The sequence below is a fragment of the Scaptodrosophila lebanonensis genome, unplaced genomic scaffold (genome assembly GCF_003285725.1).
Source record: "Scaptodrosophila lebanonensis strain 11010-0011.00,11010-0021.00 unplaced genomic scaffold, SlebRS2 tig00000024-arrow-pilon, whole genome shotgun sequence".
In the NCBI taxonomy this organism is placed as follows: Eukaryota; Metazoa; Arthropoda; class Insecta; order Diptera; family Drosophilidae; genus Scaptodrosophila; species Scaptodrosophila lebanonensis.
Window position 1 is genome coordinate 14,586,845 of NW_022060538.1, and position 11,947 is coordinate 14,598,791.

Here is an 11,947-nt window from a genome sequence, read left to right on the forward strand (position 1 = left end):
ACGGCAACAGCGAATTATTGTGAATTAAATATTGCTTTCTATTGTGAATTGTACGGCCGAACACAGTGGCAGCTCTATGGTAGAGATGGACATATGAGGACATATTTTTTGCCACGCAAATTATGCACTCACTTTTCCAATACAAATAAATGGAAACTTTACTCAATATGCAGTGAAAGTAAAATTGGTATGGATTCAGTGTAACCATTCTTCTTCCCACAATACTAAATGCAGAACGTCGAAGAATTCTTAAGGTATTTCTGCACTCACGTCATTCACTCAGATTCGTTCACGCCAAGAACCCATCACTGCTCTAGACACTTTCTATTTCTGCGGAGAAAACTTCAGATTCAGCGAAAATATTAAATTTCTTGCATAAAAAGTTAAACAGCGTTAATAATTGCAAAAAAGTGTGGAAAAGCACAATTTGAGACGCAGAAAGCGATTGGAGTGCAAATTGTGTGAGTGTTGAGGGCCGAGCACGCTTCTCTGTGATAAACATTTGCAGCGCAGAAAATCGAAGAATCGCTTGCGATGGCCGAGGTTGAAAAAATGTCAGCGGCTCCACCGACCGATATTCCCCTTACTTCGCCAAGTGCCAATGTAAGCGAATCGGGTGGAGGCAGTGGCCCCGAAATGGGAACTTCGCCTCCAACATTGGAACGTTCCAGTAATTCGCACCCTCACGACTCCGAATATGATACGGCCAGTGATTTGGAGGGCGGTGACGGTTATGATGACGATGACATTGAGGACGAAAGTTTGAGCGAGGAGGAAACGGAGACGGATGACGATGATCTCGGCAGCGAAACGGAGGAGGACGATGTGGGAAGTGAGACAGTGAGCGGCAATGACAATGGGGTGGATAGATCTGTCGCAGATAGCGAGGCGCAAAAAAAAGTGGACGAGGATCGCAGCAATCCACAGTACATACCTAAGCGCGGCACTTTCTACGAGCATGACGATCGCACAGCGGAGACTGAGGGCGAAGTGGCTGCAGAGGCTGTTAGCACACCAGGTGACTCAGAACCAGCCAACGATGCAAATGGAGTTATTGCCATAGGTGCAACACCCGGTGCACAGACGCCAACCATTTCTCAAGCTTCCAAGACCATGAAAAAATGGCAGCCAGCATCTGGAGTGGAACGCTGGTCGCATGACCGCTTCGATGCTAATGAGCAAGCGCCCAAGACTCGATCAGAACTGCTGCAGGCCTACGGCTATGATATTCGTAATGAGGATGCTCCTCCTCGTGCGCGAAGACGTAGGCGCTATGGACGTGGGCCTAGTAAGTACTCACGCAATTGGGAGGATGAGCAGGCCTACCTCAAGGCAAGTAACAAGGAGCGCAAGCCTCCTCGCCCGCAGGATTTCCCGGCCTTAAACGAACGCACTAAACCGCGCCGACCCCGAACCTCATCGTCCAAAGAAGAGAAGGAGAATCGTGGCGAACGTGGTGAGCGTGGTGAGCGCGGGGAGCGTGGGGAGCGAAGTGACCGCAGGATTGCCAACACTTCTGGGGCTGTAGAGCGACAGCACACAAGCAGCGCTGGCCCGACAGCAGCAGGAAGTGGCCCGATGCCATCAAAATCGCACGACCCACGCGATCGCGATCATAAGAATCGCCAGTATGGTCGTGTCAATGGCGGACCCAATCGGTCTGGACGACAAAACGCCATGGAATTTAAACAAAAGTCGAATCGTGGTACACTGCATCGTGGTGAGCAACGTGATTTCGCCGACCACAGAGCTGAACGTGAGCATCAGAAACCGATCACGCCACGAAGTGCCGGGCAGACAAAGCAAATGGTTGAAAACTCGCCCCAGCAGCAGCAACAACATTCACAACAGCAGCCATCACAGCAAATTCAAAAACAGCACCAAGTGCCGCAGCAACATCCGCAGCAGCCACTTTTGTCGCAGCAACCACAGCTAGGTCAGTCGAATCTTTCACAGCGTTTACAACAGGTGCAGCAACGGAATGATCCCAGTCATGTGGGCAGCGTACAAATGCATGCCCTTGCTACACAAAATCAACAGCAGCAGCAGCAACAACAGTTGCATATTGCTCAACAACAGCAACAACTGGCACATCAGCCGCAACAGCCACAACAGCAACCGCAGCCGTTGGAACAACGCAATGCACCCAAACGTTACTCCAGTCTCCGTCGTTCTCAGCAAGAGGCCACACAGCAACAACAACAGCAGCAGCATATGGTGGAACACCAGCAACAGCAAATTCAGCAACAGCTGCATTTGCAGCAGCAACAGCAGCAGCAACAACAGTCGCAGATAATGCTGCAAGATCCACATATGCTGATGCAAATCTATCAACAACAGGATCTGCAGGCGCAACTGCAGACACTGCAATTGGGCCCCGCGCCGACTCCGACTGCTGTCCCCCAACAGCCCAAACAACATCCACCAGCCGCCTATCCTCAGACACAAGCAGCTCCCTACTATGTTACTGGTGTTGGAGAGCCTGTGCCACAGGCAGCATACGGTAATCCAGCCAGCGCCGCCTATTTACCTCCCACGCCTGCGGCCGTGGCATACGCGCAGGCACAGTCAGCCGTACAGACAGTGGTGCAACAAGCGCCGGCACCGCCAACGGCACAACCTTCAGCACAGCCCGCACAGGCACCGCCGCCGTCCTTGAATTATCATCAGAATTATAACACAGTTGGTGGTACCACATACTTTGTGCCACCCGCGCAGGCTTCAACACGTCCGTCGGCGCTGCCACAGCGTCGTCCAACCAATGCGATTCCAATACTGCCGCCATCGGAAAAACATAAGACCCGTTCTGGTATTAATGCCAATGTTACGCCGAATACAAATTCAGCTTCCAAGTCCGACGAGGCCCCAATTGGCAGTGCCGAGAATATTGATCACATTATAGATAATATGTTTGTGCAGCGACCGGCATTCCAGCCTCCGCCTACGGCTGCAGCAAGTAGCACACAGACGGCTGGGGAAACTGGAGGCACTACAACGAACAAGGCTGGAGAAGATGCTAACAGCAATGCGACTCCCGCACCGGCTCCACTAGAACAGAGTCAAAAGACTGTTGCTGTCGCTGGGCAGGAATGAGTGGACGTAGTCTATGGATAGCCACAGATTAGAGCACTAAATTCCAAGTTTAGTCCCAACGCTGCCTCAGTTCCTTTGCCACCATTCGCTCATTAGCTTTTAAGCTAGGGCGGCGCAACCGTCTTGCTATTTCCTCTTCTTTTTTTTTATTTTTCAAGTCTGTGACTTCAATTTTCTTTTAATTTTTTTTAGATCCGCAGATAGCTGCGTGGTAAGAACTTTGTAATTAGCTATTAGAATGGCGGCGGTTCATCACTGCCGGCCCCTCCAAATAATTGCACGTACTAACATAAACACAAATTTACTTATAATCCAGCGCGGAAGTAAATCAGTGTAGTTGTAGTTGATCAGTGGACGGCGTTCGGCTACCAGGTTTATTAAATCTTTTGTAGCAGGAGTCGAGGTGTTGTCATCACTGGTGCTTAGCCCATTTAGCCGCATTTTGAAGTTTAATAATTATATAATTGTAACTGCGCAAACTCATTGAATTTAAATAAAAACTTTGAACAAAAAAAAAAAAAAAAAAAAAAAAAACAACACTAATGCAATATTTTATTTCCTTTGGAATGATATTTAATTGCCATTATTGTAATTAAGAGTTAAATTTTCACAATAAAATTAAAATTGGCTATAAAAGCGTCTAAATTTTGCGAGAGTCCGTCCGACCACATGCATTTTCTAAAAATGATACTCCATTGTAGGAGCTACGGTAACGAATGGGAGATTTTGTAACATCAAAAGAACATGACCTTTGCTAAACGAGTTTTACAGTGTGATTAACGTATAAAAGTATAAAAATGCGGGACAATATTAGACATAGACATTAGTTTAATTTCACTCATTTAGAGTTTGGAGTCAGGGAATTCTTCCAATAGCACTCGCATACGGCGAAATGATTCTTTGAAGATCTCATTAAATTTTCGAGCGCTGGTCTTCGCACTATCGCGGTAGGCAGTAGTGTTGATAAAAATGCTGCAAAAATATAATTTATTGGGCTGTTTAGGGTTACATACACATGTAATTCGTTCTATGAACTTACGCGTTCGATGTTATAGAATAGAAAACACCATAGCCATCCATAGTCATGGGCGCCACATATCCCACATTGGCCGTGAAGCCAAGTGTGCTGGTGGATAGGACAAAATTGCCGCCGCCGCCGCTTTTCGCATACAGCGGATCATCGAAAAAACTGGGAATATCCAATTTGTTCTCATATGCAGCACACCATAGTCCAAATAAATGACGATCGACGCCATGGCCCTTACGGGCCTCATCCATCATGCGTCTGTGATCAGTGACAGCGGTGCGAAAAGCCTGAGCGAGGCTTGAACCGCTTGTTGTCGCATTGGATGCAATGCAGAGAAACTGATGCACCGCAGCCGTACAGGAACGCAACGTCTCAGTGCGTCCATTGTAGTAATGACGCATTAGCGCAGTTTCATAAATGGGCGCAATCCTATAAAGGAAATTGGTGAGTCTTGGTCGGATGTAGGCGTGTCTTCTTACTCGTTGTGCATTTGTAAGTAGGCCCATTGCATGATCACCTGAACAAATGAGTCAGGATGCAGTTTATGGGGCTTCATGAAGTCCTTTCCGTACTCAGTGAAAACGGTAAAGGTGACAGTTACATCCATGCCCTATTTAAGAGTAAATGGATGAAATAATAAATATACTGCAGGTGCCAGGCAGTCCACCAATTTCTTACGCGCTGTTCCACCTCTTTGCGCACACGTCGAATCTGGTCACGCAGCTCATCATCCAACTGAAATGTTATCTCTTGCAGCGGTGCAATTTTGGCCTGCTCCGCCTCACTCCAGTCCGGCTCCCCACACTCCAGTAAACTCAATTGAATAAAGGTTGCGTAGCTGACGCTTACAGTGCCATCGTAGCAACTGTGCTCGCCCGTAAAGGTGAATCGTCCGTTCTTGAACGATGTCAGGGTACTGCTCCGATCGGCCCAGCGACTGTGATAATCGCCATAGAGGCCCATCTGAGAAGTCTCCTCATAGTCTTTGGGCTCGTGGTCATCCCAGCAAATACTAACGGCTGAACTTTCAACAAGACGCAATGCTTCCTTATTGGCATCCGATATCTCCATGATACGATTGCGATTCTGTAAAGAGATCACATACCAATTAGGTCGCCACAATTCATGTTACCAGTTCAACTGTCCACTTACGTTTGCCCAAGAGGTACGATCATCATGTGTGAGAACTGGCACGCCATCGCCCTCGGGTTCATAGTCAACGATGCTCCGTATGCGTTGCAATTGAACCAACAGCTCGGGGGCCGTCAGTATTATATCATTGTCATTCACGCCATTGAAAACGAACTGTCGCCCTTTAGCTGAGACGAGAATGTGCGTGGGCGTGCGTCCCTCGGATGTCGTAAGGAAGTGCTTCTCGATGTGATCCTGCTCAATGCCCGGAACGCGAGATGTGGAGTAGAAACGTTTGTATAGGGCCGAAGAGTACTTTATCTTGCCGCCACCGGATGAGAGCGGTTTAATGGTGGCCTTGCGAGTCAGATCCCAGAACTCCATCGTGTGGTGAACGAGGCGAGCTAAGCCCTATGATGTGGCGAATAATTACCTCCTCTTTAAGCAATTGGTTGATTTTATTTTATTACCTTAAGCATGTATTCCGGCGTCTCGGGAGATCCCACCATTTCAAGTTGCGCCGCCATCGACATGATTTGATAGGGCAGCAGTGGAAAACGTAGTAAATGATAACCATAATCCTCCCACCAGGTGCCCAGCCAGTTTTTCATTTTTGCTGCACGATCCTTAAGCTTCTCATGCAATTGACCCCCAATGCCAAGTTCGAACTCCTGTATAGCTTTTCGTGTCTGCGCCAGTTCCTCTGCATTCCCAAATGGCAGCACAGACAGATAGTAGCGCTCCATGGTTTCACGTAGCGTGGGTAGTGGCAATGCTGGCAAAGTTTCATCAAAGTCGTAGGTGTTCTTGTCATTCTGGTCCATAAAATAGAGACTGGCACGATCCATTTTGCTCCGCTTCTATTTGACGACTGCAAATAGATAATGAACTAATGATAGAAGCTTGCCCTTTGTTTACATTATTCATATTGGCTTTGTCATGTTGCAATATTCTTAGCTAACACCACTTTACACCACATGTATGTACATACATACACCCTCGATAAGTTAAACAAAATCACTTTCGATTCCAATTTACGTCAAGGTCCAAAGTACCAAAGTCTTGGGCAGTCAGGCCGCCAATTCAAAGTCTATGGTAACCCGACCATTAGCATGTAAAAGGAAACATTTGGTGGCCTGATCATCAGCTCTGAATTGAGTAAGTCGAATTGTTTGTAAAGCTCTCCCAACCGGCTGTCTCCAATTCAACCTAATGACGCTCTGCTCAACTGACCTTTGTACCCAATCAAAAATTGCTGCCTTCTTTTCGATACAACCTATACGTAAGAGTGCCACTGCACGACTAAGTAGCAACGACTACCAAGTGATGTTTGCTTAGTTTGGGCTTGCGAAGAGGGTTGTGCACTTGTTAGCTGATAACAAAATTAGAAGCTGGAAGTACCGCCGGCTGGCACATTATCAGATAAGCACAGCCCGACTGCAATCTGATACTAATTTGCATGATTCATAAAATAGCAACTGATCTTTGATCTAAAAACTAATACAGATGTATATATCTATATTTAAGTACATACAAGAAACCACAATGAAATGCAAATGGTTAAAATAAATTCTTTTGTATGAAATTATTATATGCACATACATACATACATACATACATACATATATCAATGGATTTCGCTTATTTTGCGTTGTTTGCAATATTTAAACGAATATAATAATAGTAGCGTTAGTTTTTTTTATTGTTTACAATTGTCTTGAGGATAATATGCGGTATATTTAAAATCAGTCGATAAAATCACTTCGATACAGTTGCAAATTTTTCAAATTTTTTATGTTTCTTTACGCGCGTCTGCGTTTAATTTACACTTACTGTTACCATATGATTCCAATCAACTTTCACAATTGGACCCGCTGCTTTTATACATCTCATTCTTATTGGAAACGGCTACTTAAATGTAAAATGTGGTGGGAAAAATTGTATATACATACATACATATGTAAATAATTTTGCATATCTCTAAAAATCTGGATAAACGTTTATCTTTGTTTTAAATACATCTCTGTTTCTGTTCCATTAATTTGAACGTGATTTAAATATCATAAACAAAGTCCTGTGCGTTGTCAGCAAAGTTGTATGTACGCGAAAGGTTCCAATACGTCACTAAGCAGCTGTTTGATAGAGATGCCACATTTTCGTTAACGACTTCGAATTATTCTATGTGCCGACAAATATTTTTATTTCCCTAAAAACACTAAATTTTCGTATGTCCACAGTGTAAATGCGTTATTCACAAAAAGGAGGGAAAACATCGCAACTACAAATTGTTCGGCAGTCGCACATAAAGGGGATATGTAAAAGGTGGCAACGCAAACATATGAATAATATTCTCACGAATTACACCAAAAAGCAAGCGAAGCGGTAATAGATAGAACTCTTGAAGGACGCTTGTTTTTTTTTAGGTTTCAGCATAGTGGGATGTTGCCCTCAACTGGGCTCTTCCGCAGCATTGCTTGTCCGTATTTTGACAGCAGCGGCAGTGGAACGAAAGCCAGCGGCGATAGCAGCGATGTGACTTCTTTCCCTTGTGAGCGTCCCTTTTGTCATTTTAAGCATGTCCGAAAAGGTAAGTTAGCAATACACCTTCCAAGCTTTCACTAAAGCATCATTTTTTCAGAGGACTCTGAGGCGGCGCCACCCGCCGAGCCCGATAAGGTGCCCAATTACAAGCCAACACCAGCACCAAAACTGCTCTCACTGCCGCTGCCGGAGATGGTGCATAGTACAGTAAAAAAGAAATCTCAGCTTGAGTACCACCCGGAAAAGCCAGCCCTGAACGCCTCACCCGCCAAGAAAAAACTCGATACCAATGCAAGCACTGCCCCCAAATATGTGCCCGCGCCGGCAATCAATACAAGTGTCAATGGTGCCAGCGACGATTGGCAAGTCGGTATTGAAGAGGACGAACTGAACAAACAAATACAATTGGAGCTCGATGAAGCTATGGAACTGACTATGCAGTTGGAGCAGTTCAAGGAAGTAAATGACAATGCTGAGGAAGATAAAAATGAGCACGATCTACCAGAAATGCAATTGGACCTGGGAGGTGCAGAATCAAAAAGTAGCAGGGAAAAGTCAGTAACTCGCAGTGAACATAAATCTAGTAAGGAGAGTGAAAAGCGAAGTGAGAAGGACAGAAGGAGCTCTTCCAAAAATTCCCATAGGGACAAAACTAAATTAGAACACCGTAGCTCCAGTTCGAAGCACAAATCATCATCATCCAAAAATACGCCGGCCTCATCGTCCTCATCACATAGAAAAGATTCGAGCAGAAGTAATCACAAAGACGAGAAGAGTTCCAGTAGCAAGCACAAGAGCAGTTCATCATCCTCATTGAAGAGTCGTGACCATGCCTCTAGTTCAATGGAACGCAGTTCTTCCAGAAGTTCATCAATTACATCATCTAAGACAAGTACAAAAGGCAAGTACAAAGCCGAAACGGTTAAGATTGCGACGAAACCAGCACACACTACGTCATCTAATGACTACAAGGAATTAGAGTGTATCTCTGAATCTGAAATGGAGGCGACTGAGGAGGAAATTGCCCGACAGTGCGAATCAATTTTCGACGACTTAGAAATTAAATTTGGGGCCATGCACAAAAGTGATGAAAGTGGCGATGAAGCGACACGCAAACGCAAGGCTTCGCCAGACATCGAAATGTATACTGAGGCAGTTACTGCAGCTATTCAGAAGCGGCGTGTGGCCCACGAAAATGCCGATAAGTCGAAGCTGTCCACTCCAGATCTTGCGCGCAAGCCGAATCATATTCGCAATGCTATGCAGGCAATTTTTGACCGACGTACGGAACTGCGGCGTCAGGAAAAGCTGCGTGCCGAGGCAGATGCAGAACAAATCCGTCAAGCACAGGAGCGCGTGCGTGCTGCTCAGGAGGAGTTGCGTCAGGCACAAGCCCAAGCACAAGCTCAGGAACTAGCTCAGGTGAAGAAGCCCATGCTTACACCTTTAATACCAAAGCTTGCGTTAACACCGCCAACCCGCATTGGTAAGTGCCAATAAAAACAAGTAAAGTGTTTTGACAATTTTGTCTAACAATAGGATAGCCATTTATCAAATCTTGATAATTTTAAATACTAACTCATTAATTACAGGACGTGGCATTGCGCCAGTGGCCAATATGATGGCCATTGCTCGCGCTAAGAAAAAAATTGAGGAATTGCAAGCTGAAAAAATGAAGCCCGCTTTCACACCATCACAAACTGCCAAGGGTACCTCCCGTGTGGCCCACAAACCTACCGCGGCGTTAGACAAGGTAGCCCCAGTAGCTGTGGAAAAGCCACCAGTGCTGGAGCCAAAGAGCTCCAAGATTTCGTACAATATACGAATGCAGTATTACGAATTGATGGTAAAGCAATGCACCATTATCTATCCCCAATTAGTAGATGCCTGGGAGCGTGCTCAAATCGAGGAGCTTGCTGTCTTTAAGAAATGTAGTACACCGTCCATCTATAAGAACAGTTCCATGTTGACTATCAACAAGTTGCGCAAGGAGGCCATAGAGGCGGGCAATCGTCCGAGTGTAGCTAACAAAACTGTTTCCCACGCGATGATTCTGGGTGGTAAGCGAGCGCTGAATACTTCATGGAGTGTTGAGAAAAAGGAGTAAGCACAAAGGAAGATATAGATAGAAATAAATATTGATTATCATATTACTCGTATTTGCAGCCGATTAAGCTCTACTGGAAGTGGTGAGCCCTTTGATGCGCTAAGTGGAGAAAAGGCGTACAAAATGGTGTACGAATTGCGACTCACTGAGCAGCAGTTAGTTGAGAATGGCTATCCACGACCAGGCGTAGGTCGCGGCACTGCAGTCATAAAAGCCTGCCGCCCAAATCGACGTCCCAACGAAACTGAACGCTATTGCAGCCGCTGCGGTCAGATCTTTAATCTAAACATTTATGAGCGCAAGTGTGTCGATTTATGTAACTATCATCCAAAGAGTACAGGATACCGGCGCGGCTTTACGGACAACCACCATCGCTGCTGTCAGCAGCCTGCTGGGACTCCAGGGTGCTCATATGCCAATTATCATGTTACAGACTATTTTGATCCTGACAAGTTGACGTGCTTTGTGAAAACGATGAACAAATGTGAAGAGTATGTGCCCAGTAAGAAAGATATATTTGCGTTGGACTGTGAAATGTGCTACACAACCCACGGCATTGAACTGACCAGAGTCACTGTCGTGGATATAACCGGTCGTACTGTGTACGATGCGTTGGTGAAGCCAGATAACCTTATTGTGGACTATAATACGGTGTAAATATATCAAGATTGTAGCTCTCTTCAAAAATATTAATTATACACTTCTCCTCTGTAGTTATTCGGGTATCACAGAAGCTATGCTCTCGAATGAGACGCGCAATTTACGCGATGTTCAAGCCGTGCTTATGTCTATGTTTCACACGAAGACCGTGCTAGTCGGTCATAGTCTGGAGAGCGACTTAAAGGCCTTGAAGCTTATTCATGATGTTGTGGTAGATACATCGGTACTGTTTCCGCACAAGATGGGACCGCCAAAAAAGCGAGCCCTTAAGACGTTGTGCATAGAGAATCTTAAACGCATCATACAGGAGAATGGTGGGTTATTGTACGGAACAATTCAAGACCCTTTAAAATTGAGCTTCTTATTTTACAGAGGCCGGTCACGACAGCGCTGAGGATGCCGAGGTCTGCATACAGCTTATTAAGTATTACTTACGTCAAAAAATAAGTTGAGCGATCGCCAAAACCAAACAAAAACTTCCTTTCTGTGCATACTTGTACGCACACACACATACCATTCTTTATTACACACATACAGATGTATGTCTTCAATATTTGATATTTTTGCACCAAATCTCACGCACTCACTACATAAAATTGTTAAAATGTAGGACCTATTGTAGCGTGAGTAACATAATTCATCCAAGCGTCAGAAAGGTTGAAGGCGTCGAAATCAAAAACTGTAAATGTAAGAGCGCATTAGTTACAAAAATACTAAGATATCATAAATAGCTATAAAAATAAATTAAGCATAACTTACCACACAATCTATTTTATCGGCTTCAAATTGACGGAATCCCAGAGGCGTATAAACTCTTGCTCCAGACGTTTGCATATCTTGGGATTGCTAACAGCAAGGTAATCATCCCAGCTCTTAGGCTGGCCAACCCAATTAAGTGATCCCGTCAAAGCAACAGTAGTCGGCATTAAAGTAGAATGGTTTGGGGCCAACTCCTTAACACGTTGATAGCCATCGATGATGCAGATTTTGTGATGCATCATGGTGTCGCCGCGCATTGCCCACTTTATTGGCAACAACTTCCGGACCAGCATGCAATCAGTATACTTTGCGAGCAGACGCATCAAATTCTTCTCACAAAGAACCCGGACGATCACTCCACGCTCGTGGGCCCTGCGAAGCGCCGCACCAATCGGATCCGCACTCATGGCATATATGGCAATGTCAATAGAATACTGCGCCGCGTTCAAATATTTGACAATAAACTCAATGTGCTCAAAGTAGCAGATAGTGCCCTCAGCCGTCTCTACATAGGTCGGATGGAAATTGTTGGAGTTATCGGCAAAGACATATATCATTTCGTTGAAGCGCATGGCGGCGCGGCCCGCACGAAATTCTTCCCGAATGCGTTTGAAATGCCCGACAATATC

At 45.3% G+C, this 11,947-nt stretch overlaps 3 protein-coding genes across 5 annotated transcripts; 2 read left to right on the forward strand and 1 right to left on the reverse strand.

The window, feature by feature from the left end:
• The first annotated feature begins 73 nt into the window (after window positions 1–73).
• LOC115621402 (protein CASC3) lies at window positions 74–3,605 on the forward strand. Its single transcript, XM_030515046.1, has one exon. It carries the CDS (start codon window positions 535–537, stop codon window positions 3,091–3,093), a length of 2,559 nt encoding a protein of 852 aa, XP_030370906.1. The 5' UTR covers window positions 74–534; the 3' UTR covers window positions 3,094–3,605.
• A 31-nt stretch (window positions 3,606–3,636) lies between these two features.
• LOC115620700 (peroxisomal carnitine O-octanoyltransferase) lies at window positions 3,637–7,185 on the reverse strand. 2 transcript variants are annotated; one of them, XM_030514072.1, is made up of 7 exons: window positions 7,085–7,185; window positions 5,722–6,122; window positions 5,273–5,662; window positions 4,799–5,206; window positions 4,600–4,730; window positions 4,133–4,549; window positions 3,637–4,065 (listed from the first exon to the last, which is right to left on the reverse strand). In XM_030514072.1, exons 2-7 carry the CDS (start codon window positions 6,097–6,099, stop codon window positions 3,936–3,938), a joined length of 1,854 nt encoding a protein of 617 aa, XP_030369932.1. In that variant the 5' UTR covers window positions 6,100–6,122; window positions 7,085–7,185; the 3' UTR covers window positions 3,637–3,935. The 2 variants fall into 2 exon arrangements, with proteins under 2 accessions (XP_030369932.1, XP_030369931.1); XM_030514071.1 differs by lacking the exon at window positions 7,085–7,185 and adding an exon at window positions 6,485–6,566.
• Window positions 7,186–7,417: 232 nt separating this feature from the next.
• On the forward strand, window positions 7,418–11,095 carry LOC115620496 (RNA exonuclease 1 homolog). Of its 2 annotated transcripts, XM_030513747.1 has the most exons (7): window positions 7,418–7,573; window positions 7,675–7,838; window positions 7,890–9,278; window positions 9,385–9,895; window positions 9,959–10,552; window positions 10,614–10,873; window positions 10,932–11,095. In XM_030513747.1, exons 1-7 carry the CDS (start codon window positions 7,494–7,496, stop codon window positions 11,009–11,011), a joined length of 3,078 nt encoding a protein of 1,025 aa, XP_030369607.1. In that variant the 5' UTR covers window positions 7,418–7,493; the 3' UTR covers window positions 11,012–11,095. The 2 variants fall into 2 exon arrangements, with proteins under 2 accessions (XP_030369607.1, XP_030369608.1); XM_030513748.1 differs by having other exon boundaries at window positions 7,418–7,838.
• Window positions 11,096–11,947: the final 852 nt, after the last annotated feature.